The sequence below is a fragment of the Primulina huaijiensis genome, chromosome 18 (genome assembly GCF_012295235.1).
Source record: "Primulina huaijiensis isolate GDHJ02 chromosome 18, ASM1229523v2, whole genome shotgun sequence".
Lineage (NCBI taxonomy): Eukaryota > Viridiplantae > Streptophyta > Magnoliopsida > Lamiales > Gesneriaceae > Primulina > Primulina huaijiensis.
Genome location: NC_133323.1, coordinates 17489982 through 17502128, shown reverse-complemented (window position 1 = coordinate 17502128; position 12147 = coordinate 17489982). Strand labels below are relative to the sequence as shown.

The following is a 12147-nucleotide window of genomic DNA, read 5'->3' as shown; positions in this document are numbered from 1 at the left end:
AGGGCCTTCTCCCATAGACGGGCTCCCTCTGTGGCCTTTTCCCACGCATGGGTTCCCTCTGGGCCTTCTCCCAAAAATGGGCTCCCTCTGGGGCCTTTTCTCCTCACGACATCCCCATTCTTATCCTCAATAGTCACGATTACTTCACCTCCTCCAATGTTTCATATTATCATTACTTTATAAAAATCATGCATTTAATATCATTTTCTTTTAAAAACAATCATGCAACATATCTTTTAACATTATCGTTTTATCATAAAAATTCATAATCGTTTAAAATAAACATTTTAACATATTAAAAATCCATAAACATTTAAAATTACATTTAAACATCAAAACATTTAAAAATAACATTTTGACATATTAAATCATAAACATTTAAAATAAACATTTTGACATAAAAATCCCTAAACATATAAAATTTCATAGACATTTAAAATTTACATATTAACATATAAAAATTCATAAACATCCATAATCATTGAAAATAATCATATTAGCATATAAAAACAGCATTCAGGACACTGCCATGACGTTTACTAATTTTTAGGTGTAAAATGACCGTTTTGCCCCTAGACGTAAAATTTCCCCTTTTCGACTTTTTCTTAATTTCATTGACTCTAGCATGTCCCACATAATTATTTAAAATTACATGAATTTTCTCATATTTAACCCATGATTCGAAATTTCTTTCTTAAAATCTCGTTTTTGACACATAATCGAACCACCCGAGCCATCTCTTAATTTACTCGAGCCACCTGGAGCCAAACCCTAGCCAACCCACCTAGGGGCCCTACTGACCAAGCCCAGCCAAAAGAACCAGCCCTGGCCCGCTCAAAATCCTCTTGGACAATATACCCGCTTGCATGTGCTGTGTGTGCGTGAGTTTCCTTGCCTTCACCAAGACTCCTAGCCAACTAGGACACCTCCAGCCCTTAACCACTTAACCCCTCATGACACTAACCATCCCTGGACCACGCCCAGACCTAGCCTAGCCCAGACCTAGCCCCTGGACCCAAGCAGCGAGCCACCTGGATTCAGAAGCCCAACCTGCGCACATGCTGCCTCCCTCATGTTTCTGTGTTTGGCTCAAGCCACATCGAGCCACCCTGCACCAACTCATGACCAGCCCCCCTAGGAACCCTCCTTGACCCTTAGAACCCATAGGACTCGAACATAGTTGAAAACCAAAGCCATACATCAGCTACAAGCCATGGCCGAGAACCCACTTATACTAGGACTCCAACTTTTCTGGCTTAGCCTCTTACCCAACGAGCCAACCCTTGAACCAATCCCACATGCACCCTCCTAGGACCCTAAAGAGTGGACCTAGCCCAGCCCAAAGCCCCCTGGCCAAGCCTTTGAACCCTGCACAAGCTGAACACCATGCGCAGCCCTTTATCACCATGCACAGCCCCTGGCCCACACATGACCCTAGCCCAGCCCTGGTCCAGCCCCAGCCAAGCCAAGCGACAATTCCCCATCAACTGAGCCCCTATGATCAAGACGTTTCGATTTCGGTCCCGACTTGTTTTCTATTATCGTTTGCGGCGTGTTGTGTAGTTTTAGGACTCCTTAAACTCGTGTAAAACATTCCTATAACATATCCTAATCATGGCAGCCCCTTCTAGCACATATAAATCATGTTTTTGGAACACAATTAAGCTTTAAAAAATTCATGAAGATGCATGACCGAAAATATTCAAAGGTGCAACTTGTTTTTCATTCAAAACTCAATTAAATAAATACTATGGTGTGATAGATGTATTAAAAGAAGAATATTGCGTGCCTTTACGTATTTAACGCACGATTAAACGTCGACGAATCGAAGAACGATGACAAAAAGACCATGGCTTGAATTTCCTTGCAATAACCGAACCTTCTCCTTGAAATATTTAGGTGCGTGCCGTGTGCTTGGGGAACAAAGGAGTTGGTATATGTTGGGGAAGGGGCTGTGAGTTTATGAGAGTGGGGAAGGGTTTTTTTTTTGAATATTTTATAGTTAATTAATCACTAATTAGGCTTAGGCCAATTAGGAAGGTTAATTAGGCCAATTAGTGCTTAATTAAAATTCTAAAAATTATTTTGTTTAATAAAGTTTGTGAATTTATTAGCTGGATTGTCGAAACGTTCGTATTTTTGTTGAAAATCCAACACCGACAAAAATTACGTCTCGGCGTATAAAATCACATCAAAACCCCTTATTTTCAAAAATAATAAAAAGAATCACCCATATTTTTAATAATTAAAAACAATTATTTAATAAAAACATTTTCTATTTTTCAGTCCTCGGTCTCCGTTCCTCGATCGCAACTTGAATATCCTTTTAAAAATACATTTCAATGCAACTATGTAGAAAAATATATTTTAAACATGCAAATATGCACAAAATATTTAATCCATGCAATTAAAACATTTAATTAAAATACAATGGAATTTAATAATTCGTATGCATGTGGTTCGCGTAAACCTTCAAATTTTTGGGGCGTTACAATATCAGAGACATTCAAGTGAGTTATATCAATTGGATCATCATTGTCCACAAAATTTGTCTCCATTTTTCCTTTTTTCCTTGATTTAGTTTTGGTAAAGATCCATAAGATGCTTTGTCGTACGATAGGTATGAGACCAATTGTAAGGTCCAGGAATTTAAATCACGTAACCTGAATGTATGCAATTTAGGATTTTTATTTAAATTATGTGTTTAATTATATTTTAGGCATTTAATACATAATTAATATATGATAGGATTTATTTCATGAAATTTTATAAGTTCATGCATTAGGGTTTCTAGATGCATTTAATGCTCGAACGAGGAACGGAGACCAGAGAATTTTCAGGAAAATTATTTTAACTACATGATTAATTTTTATTAATTAATGTAAAGTGTTTTTAAGGGTATTTTTCAAAAATGAGATTTTATTGGGTATTTTTACCTGCATGATTTTATTTTTTTATCGGTGCGCAAATTTTATCAAATCGGGGAACTTTTTGATGATTCGGCTAATATTTTCAAAAACTTGCCAACTCGAAATATTTTTCGGGAGTGCGTTTGGATTTAATGGGCCTATTTTTAAGCCTATTGGGCTTAAAACTCTTTTAAAACTTTTAAAATGCAATTGTGGCACATTAACTAATTATTATCTATATAATTAAGCACCTAAGCATCATTTACCCTAAACCTAGAACCCATATCAGCTGACACCCTCCCCCAGCTGCATTTTTCTCTCGGTTTCTTCATCAGCAACAGCTAGAGCTTCGGTGGTCACTTGTTCTTGCAAAGAAAGTCTCCCTCTTCTCGTTTTGTTCATCAAACTTCTATGGCACGCGCTGTAACATCTTTTCTGCATCATTCACATGATTTATGTCTGATTTTTTTGTATCATGCATGAAATTTTTCGATCCATTATTGTGCATGAAGAGTTTTCGGTTTGTACGTGTATTTCTTGCATTTTCCATGCTTCACTACTCACGTTTTCTGATTTGTGGTGCAAGGAGGCTGCGGTTCTTGTTAATTTAGGGACTGAGCGTGACTGTAAGAGGCTGCCTTGAGGAGGGGAGTTGGGACTGTGGTTGTAGGTTGAAGGGCCGAGAGTGATGGCTGCTATGTAGGGTGTGGTTGAGGGAGATCGGGCGGATGGGTTGGGACCGGCGGTGCAAGGGTGAACCAAGACTTAAACCAGGCCGTGTTAGGTCTGAGCCAAAGTTGAGGGTAGCTCGAACACTTTTGGAACCATCACTGAAACCGATCAAGCTTGGGTTAGGGAAATCGGCCGCTGGCGGTGGTCCTTGGAAGCAAGGGAGTGATCGCATTTTCTCTTGTGCATGGGGCTGGGTCCGTGGTGCTGGTAGGCTCCCTGGGGTCTGGTATAGGTCCATGGAAGGCTGGACCATGGCTAATACGTCGGGTTAGGCTAGTGGCGTTAGTTTTTGGGAAAGGAAGTGCACGAGGGTGTGAAATTTGGAAGGGCCGAGAGTTTTTGGCAGTGTCTAGAATAACAGCCGGGAGTTTTGGGCTGGATATTATAGTTTTATGATTTTTAAGTATTTTTAAGATATGGTAAAAATTTGGAGAAGATTTGGTTAAATTTTGAGTCGATTTGGATTAAAACCGGGATCCCGGTCTAAATTTTAAAACGAATCGGTTAAGTTTTGAAATGGGCTCGAGTTTACATCTAAGAATGCTTATAAGTATGTTTTGGGATGTCTTAAGGAGTTTGGTAAGCTTCGGGTCAATTTTAGAGGTCCAGGGTTAAAATGGTAATTTTTGGGTTTCATGGGGCAAAATGGTCATTTTGCACCCGAGGTGAGATTTTGGTCATGACAGCGCCCCGAGCACAAATTTTTGATTTTTTTAAATGTTTATGCATCATGTTTATGATTTTTACGCAATTACGATAATTACGGTGCATGCTTGGTTTAAAGAAAAAATTATGTATATGTATGCTTTTATGTAAGTGATGAATATGATGACACGATTTTGAAGGAAGTGATTTAGTTGTGACTAATACGATGACACGATGACATGTAAGGCCGGGACTTAGTGAGCGGGTAATGCTGCCGCTGATGATCCTCGTCGCCGGATACCACGGTTACACGTAGATGGATCCATCGACTGACATGATGACACGAAAGGCACAGCTAATGAACGGAATTCAAATTAAGAAATTTAACATGTATATGCTGATACGATGATACATGCTATGATTATTACCATGTTTTGACAGGACACGTTTACGTATACGATTTTATTGCAGACATGAAATGTATGTTGATTATGTTATTTTTCACTACTGTGCTACGTATATGTACTTGATATTACTGGTACAGGTGTGTTGAGTCTTTAGACTCACTAGACGTGTGTGATGCAGGTGAGCATTTTGACCAGGGGATCGGAGGTGCCGAAGATTGAGTAGGCGGGCGAGATGTGCGGTGATACAACTCGAGGACCATTATTTTTTCGCATATTGATTCACGTGTTTTGAGAGGAGTTACACATTTTTATACGTTGGTGATATTTCGATTTTTCATGTTTACGTTTACGTTGATTTTGGATGATGTTAGTTATTTTTAAACTGCGCTATTTTTATTGGCAAATAAATATGATTATTTTAAATGTTATTTTGTAATGGCGAGCTGTTACAAAAAAAAAAAAATTTATTTCCGCACTTTTAAAGCGGTAGACTTTACACCAATGCCCCTCCACTCCGCATTTATAACATTTTTCTTCATACACTTTGGAACTTTTCGTCTTTGCTTCTTCATTATTTGAATTCCACTGCTGGTGACTTGTTTTATGTTTCTTTCCATTTTGTTGTTAATAATATCTTCTTCGGCCACGCCCACACCCAAGCACATGCCCACGTTTCTTGTCATTGTTATTATTTTGAGTTGAATTAACATTTGCTTCAGGAAATGCAATTCCATATTCTTCAGGAAATGATGTGGATCCAGTTGGGCTCATTTGGTGATTTTTCATGAGCAGATCATTGTTTTGTTCAACAAGTAGAAAGCACGAGTTGAGTTCAAAGTACTTTGAAATTCATGTTCATGATGTTGCTACTGTAGGAGCATGTTTGATGCATGAAAAATAGAGAATATCTTTTCTAACATGTCTTTATCAGTTACTTTCTCTCCACAAAGTATTAGTGTGGAACTAGTCTTAAATAGTGCATAATTATAATCACTTACAGACTTAAAATCTTGTAAGAATATATGCATCCATTCATATCGGATTCTTAGGGAGAACTACAGTTTTCTAATGGTCAAATTTTTCTTTTAGATTTTTCCAAAGTTCTCGTGGCTCTTTCACAGTGAGATACTCGATTTTCAACACATCATTGAGATGATGACGAAGGAAAATGAGTGTTTTTGCACGGTCATGCTGGAACATATCATTTCTTTTTTTTCATTGTATCCCCTAAATTCATAGAGACAAGGCGGATTTCGGCATCCAAAATCCATCAAAAATAATTTTTTTCAATCAAGTCAAGTGCTTAAAATTCAATTACAACTATTATAAGAAGAAATCAAAAACTAATTAGAGTGATAATATTTCTAAAATATTAGAAACATGCCGATGAAAAACAAGAAAAGGTAATAAATATTAATATATACTCTCAAGTTAAAATGGTACATATAACATTAGTCCAAAGACAATTTTATAAAAGATTAACAAAATTATCTAAGAAAGTTTACTGAAATTGTTCTGTTCTTCAAAACCTCAAAGCCTTATCAAATACTACAAATTTATTAGAGCNCGAGCTTTTACAAAAAAAAAAAATTTATTTCCGCACTTTTAAAGCGGTAGACTTTACACCAATGCCCCTCCACTCCGCATTTATAACATTTTTCTTCATACACTTTGGAACTTTTCGTCTTTGCTTCTTCATTATTTGAATTCCACTGCTGGTGACTTGTTTTATGTTTCTTTCCATTTTGTTGTTAATAATATCTTCTTCGGCCACGCCCACACCCAAGCACATGCCCACGTTTCTTGTCATTGTTATTATTTTGAGTTGAATTAACATTTGCTTCAGGAAATGCAATTCCATATTCTTCAGGAAATGATGTGGATCCAGTTGGGCTCATTTGGTGATTTTTCATGAGCAGATCATTGTTTTGTTCAACAAGTAGAAAGCACGAGTTGAGTTCAAAGTACTTTGAAATTCATGTTCATGATGTTGCTACTGTAGGAGCATGTTTGATGCATGAAAAATAGAGAATATCTTTTCTAACATGTCTTTATCAGTTACTTTCTCTCCACAAAGTATTAGTGTGGAACTAGTCTTAAATAGTGCATAATTATAATCACTTACAGACTTAAAATCTTGTAAGAATATATGCATCCATTCATATCGGATTCTTAGGGAGAACTACAGTTTTCTAATGGTCAAATTTTTCTTTTAGATTTTTCCAAAGTTCTCGTGGCTCTTTCACAGTGAGATACTCGATTTTCAACACATCATTGAGATGATGACGAAGGAAAATGAGTGTTTTTGCACGGTCATGCTGGAACATATCATTTCTTTTTTTTCATTGTATCCCCTAAATTCATAGAGACAAGGCGGATTTCGGCATCCAAAATCCATCAAAAATAATTTTTTTCAATCAAGTCAAGTGCTTAAAATTCAATTACAACTATTATAAGAAGAAATCAAAAACTAATTAGAGTGATAATATTTCTAAAATATTATAAACATGCCGATGAAAAACAAGAAAAGGTAATAAATATTAATATATACTCTCAAGTTAAAATGGTACATATAACATTAGTCCAAAGACAATTTTATAAAAGATTAACAAAATTATCTAAGAAAGTTTACTGAAATTGTTCTGTTCTTCAAAACCTCAAAGCCTTATCAAATACTACAAATTTATTAGAGCTTAAAAGCCGAAAAAGGAAGAAAAAGAAATTGGAAATTCTCAACCCATAATATTATAATCTTACACAAACATATTTGTACAATAAAAATTAAGGCAACAATCAATGGAAATCTTTCTTATAAACTCAAGTCTGTAAATAACAGTTAAAATGACTTCCCTTTATTTCTTTATTAATTACGTTACAAAATCGTCTAGTATTTTGAGCAAGAAAAAAATTAACAAAACTGTATACATTTATGTTTTTCATTCCTGCTCCCTATTAATACGAGAATGAGTTATAATTTAAAAACAAGTTGTTAGATCAAATTAATTCTAAAGATTATATTAGAATCGTAACAATCAACTTGAACAAACTAATATATTATTTTCAAACATATACAAGTTTTTAACGATATTTTTCAAAAAGAATATCGACAAATTTAATATTTTAAATCATAGATCTTATTTCAATAATAGATCTTGTAGATTAAAAATAATTATCATGTCGTTTCAGGGACATCAATACAAAACTAAAGTAATGCTACTTCAAGAGCATTCATATAAAATAAAAGTTGTGCTGTTTCAAGAGCGTCAACATAAAATATGGAGTTGTACTCTTCCAGTGCATTAATATAAATTTAAAATTGTGTTCTTCAAGAACATCGATGTAATTTAGAATTTGTGCCACTTCGAGAGCATCAATAGTAAGAATAATTATTTATGAGATTTATTTTGAATAACGTTCGTGCTGATAACGTGTTGTGAATAATAAAGAATGTAGAGAAGAGACAATGACTTAGAATACTTTATCCATCATTGGAGATATTTATTTATATAGTATATTTACATATTAGATAGTTGATAAACATGATAAAATATAAATTTTATCTCAATAATCATCTATAATATTTTATTTATAACATTTACTATAATTTCTAAATTTTTTTCCATAAAATTATTAACTCTAAATTTTTTGAGTTCTGATATATTTTATATACGCTACATGCACACCGACAAATAATCCCCCTTTTGAGCAAAAAATTAAGAAATCCCATTTTTTTTCAATCATAAGCTTCCGTAGTTCCCCATAATTTAGGCAATCCTTTGGCGTACGTGGCTCGTTTTAATTGGCTGCATCCGCCAACTATTTGGATCAGAGGCTTTGCTGTCACATGCCGCAAGATAACACTTACCCTCCTTCCACGCAGGATTTCGCCGAGTCCTAACTGCCCACGTCATCAAAAAGTTCCTCCGAAAAGGTTGAGAGAGAAGCGGAAATGCGGTAGAGAGAGAAAGTAGATAACATACTTAATGGCAAACATCCCACGCCAAAACCTTAATGCCCCTTTCTTTTTACTTCAACTCATATACGTATGTACTGACTCATTCATGTGAGTTGTGACTCTCTTTCTTTCTTTTTCATTAAAGGGTTTCTGAGTTTCAGCTGATTCAAGAAAGTTCTTTGTTTGGAGTGTGTCCTATCAACGGTTGGTTTTTTTGTATTCTGTGACCTGTTTTCTGTTTCTTGTTTCGAGTATCAGTCATTAATTCTTACTGGGATTTGGTGATTGTGCATATGTAGTTATACAAGTACTATGATGGTTTGTGTTTATAATTAATCAATGAAAATGTTTCTGATGAGATTTGTAGTTTCACATGGTTAGTTGGTTATGATTAGATTTTCCCCTTTTCTTGATTTGAGGTCTTGGTTAAGGTCTTCCCTCGTTGCAGCTTATCTTTTTCTGCTTAACGGTTTCTTGATTTTTCCAAATCTTGGTGAATTTTTCAGACTTTTCTCTGTTCTGGTAAATCGGGACATAATTTTAGCTAGAGAAACACTTAAATCCTCCCATGGTTGATTTTGACCTCGAAAAATCACGGTGATGGAAAAGGTTTGTGAGTTTTGTAAGTCATTAAGGCCAATTGTGTACTGCAAGGCAGATTCAGCACATCTTTGCCTCTCTTGTGATGCCAAGGTTCACTCGGCCAATGCTCTTTCATATCGGCATCCCCGAACTCTCGTGTGCGAGTCATGCAGAAATCGAGCAGCGCGTGTTCGGTGTGTTGACCATCAGATGTTCATGTGCCAAAGTTGTGATTCTGGCAGTCATCGTGTTTCTTCACGGCACAGGAAAAAAGTGATTAGAAGTTATGTGGGGTGCCCTTCAGCCAAAGATTTAGCCGTTCTCTGGGGTTTCGATTTGAATCAGTTGGAGAGTAAGTTAGGGGATAAAGATGAGTACCAGTCGGTTTATTCATCATCAATTAGCATTGATTCGGGCGTTGTTGCCACTTCAAATGTTCGAAAAGTGTCGTTTGAAGAGGGATCAAATATTCGTGGAAAAATGGTATGCCATTTTTCGCCCTCTTGCATTTTATAGTTTTAAATGATTGTTACTCTTTTTCATGCTATGAATCAGTAGTTGAACTGTACGGTTGTGAAATCCTATTTGCAGGTACTTAAAGACGAAAATAGGCAACAAACTACGTGCTCGATTCTGCAACAAATCGTGGATTTAGAGAGGAAGCTTGCCAAGGGCAGCGATGATTCATGCTTAGTACATGTCAAAGATAGAATGGATGGATTATCATTCGAATATGATGGGAATCGGAAAGTGCATAAAACTCTGGGTAATCATGCCGAGGATCACCTTGGTTGGCATACCGACCATCAGAATATGGCGAATCTTGTCGAAGAAACGACGGAGGAGCCCTTTCTGATGTCCTTTTCACAGTTGGATCAATTGACAAGTACTGAAAGTCCCATTCACGGAGAGTCATTTTGGCAATGCAAAACTGATGCTCATAATAGCGAGGTTTTCTCATTACTTCACGTTTTTCTGTTCTGTATGTACTCATCTGCATAGAGTATTTTGGCCGAAAACCAAATAGTACTTTGTACTTCAAGAACTGGTGATGAAACGAGGATTTGTCACTTTCTCGAAGAATAATTATATTAAAGTGATTGCTCTTAATACGAATCTTGTATGCCTGAATTCTGCAGATTTGGCTTCAAAACATGCAAGACCTCGGAGTTTGTGATGAAATGCGATGTTTTGACGATGTCAACATACCTGATGTTGATTTGACATTCCGGAACTTTGAAGAAATATTTGGAAATGATCAGCAAGAGATAGCTGGAACACAAGTTGGCGCCAAAAGCACAGATTGCTACATATCTAAGGAACATTCAGCAACTAGTAAATTTAATAGTAGCTGTGCAAGCACGACCAAGGTAAGAATCGGCTTCCCTGAAATTGAATATTTCTGGGATGGATTGTACTTTTTCTTAGTTCGGTTTTATCACTTTCGTCATTAAGCATTGCCTGTTTTCCGCCCTACGCTGTTTCGTTGTAGCAGGATGCATCAAGGCCTTCTTCCTCTTCATACCTTATGCAGCAATCCTATGATGTCACCACAGATTTTGATTTTTCTGACAAAGTTCATCGCTATCCGACGAGTAAATATAGTCAGCATCCAACTAAACTATCTTACTCAACATCGTTCTCTGTCTCAAGAACGACTAGTGAAAGCACTGATTCTGAAAGCAAGGACGATGAAATAGCTCCAAGGTTTCCTGAACCGAAACTTTCAAATGGCTCATTTGATTCAGACAACACGCGGTTGGATGGTAAAGAAAATGTCATCATGAGATACAAGGAGAAGAAGATTTTGAGGTATCATTTCAATTAAATAATTTACAAAGTAGTGGAATATCAGTATCATTTTATTCTATGGCGCAGGCATGAAAAACAAGGTCACTACAAATCCCAAAAAACTAAAGCTGATGGCAAGATTTCTGGGAAAAAAGTCGATACCTGAAGAGGGCCATCAATTTACTGCTTCTGAGGCAAATCGGTTTCAACGACAACTGGGGATAACGCTATGTAAATATATCAGTTGTGAACTAGTAGCTCGAGAGTCTGTTGATAATCTCTCAATCACGGTTTCTGTCCATTATATGTAAAGTAAAAATTTGTCCAAGAGTGTGCAAAGATTCAGTCTTGCTGCGTATGACATTTTTGCAGATGACAGTAATTTTCTTGTGGTCCTCGTCTACTTACTAAGCATCAAAGTGTTTGTTTCCTACGTGTTATCGGCTTTTGTCTATGCTTCAACGTGAACAAAACTAGGTAGTTAGATCCATAATACATCGGTGTGAATTTAATACGTAAATGATTGAATTGAAAACACGATTAATTAAATTCATCCACGTATTAAAATCCATACTTTACATTTAAAATAATTTAGTCTAATTAAATTCTTTCCAGATAGAATTTCATCTTTCTACTACTTTATTTCCAATTTTCCATGTAAACATCAAACATCCTGGGAATATTGTAGCATCGATAGCCATGTATCAAACCTTTCAAGTTGAGAGATCATTTCGTTTACTATTAAACGATTATATTAGAATCTTTTTTTATTGAATTTCAACAGTAACACATTATATAGCCAAATAAGACAATTTGCACCAAATTTGGAGAAATTTGATAGCATCAACTATTTTAAAGTGCACACTAATTATACCGAAGAAACATAGAAATTAGTTGCACTTTCAAACCTGTATCTAGCGACTAGCAGCATCAAATATGCTTCCGTCGACAGATGAGAAAGTTTACAAACAGCGGCCACATTAACTAGATCTTCCCTGAAGTAGCCGTGCCTTTCGGCATACGAGTCAAAGTGCCCATAACAAAAATGATAAACTCATAATAGTTTGTATTTTTGTTATCATATTTCCTATTAATTTTACTTCTGAAATGGTTAATTAATGCACTT

At 36.0% G+C, this 12147-nt stretch overlaps 1 protein-coding gene across 4 annotated transcripts; it reads left to right on the top strand.

Annotated features, from left to right (window-relative positions):
* Nucleotides 1-8583: 8583 nt before the first annotated feature.
* Nucleotides 8584-11452, top strand: LOC140965278 (putative zinc finger protein At1g68190). Of its 4 annotated transcripts, none has more exons than XM_073425439.1 (6): nucleotides 8584-8756; nucleotides 9155-9713; nucleotides 9822-10181; nucleotides 10370-10600; nucleotides 10723-11042; nucleotides 11109-11452. In XM_073425439.1, the coding sequence occupies exons 2-6, from the start codon at nucleotides 9249-9251 to the stop codon at nucleotides 11185-11187; spliced, it is 1455 nt and encodes a 484-aa protein (XP_073281540.1). In that variant the 5' UTR covers nucleotides 8584-8756; nucleotides 9155-9248; the 3' UTR covers nucleotides 11188-11452. The 4 variants fall into 4 exon arrangements, with proteins under 4 accessions (XP_073281540.1, XP_073281538.1, XP_073281539.1 ...); XM_073425437.1 differs by having other exon boundaries at nucleotides 8584-8852; XM_073425438.1 differs by having other exon boundaries at nucleotides 8584-8856.
* The last annotated feature ends 695 nt before the right edge of the window (nucleotides 11453-12147 follow it).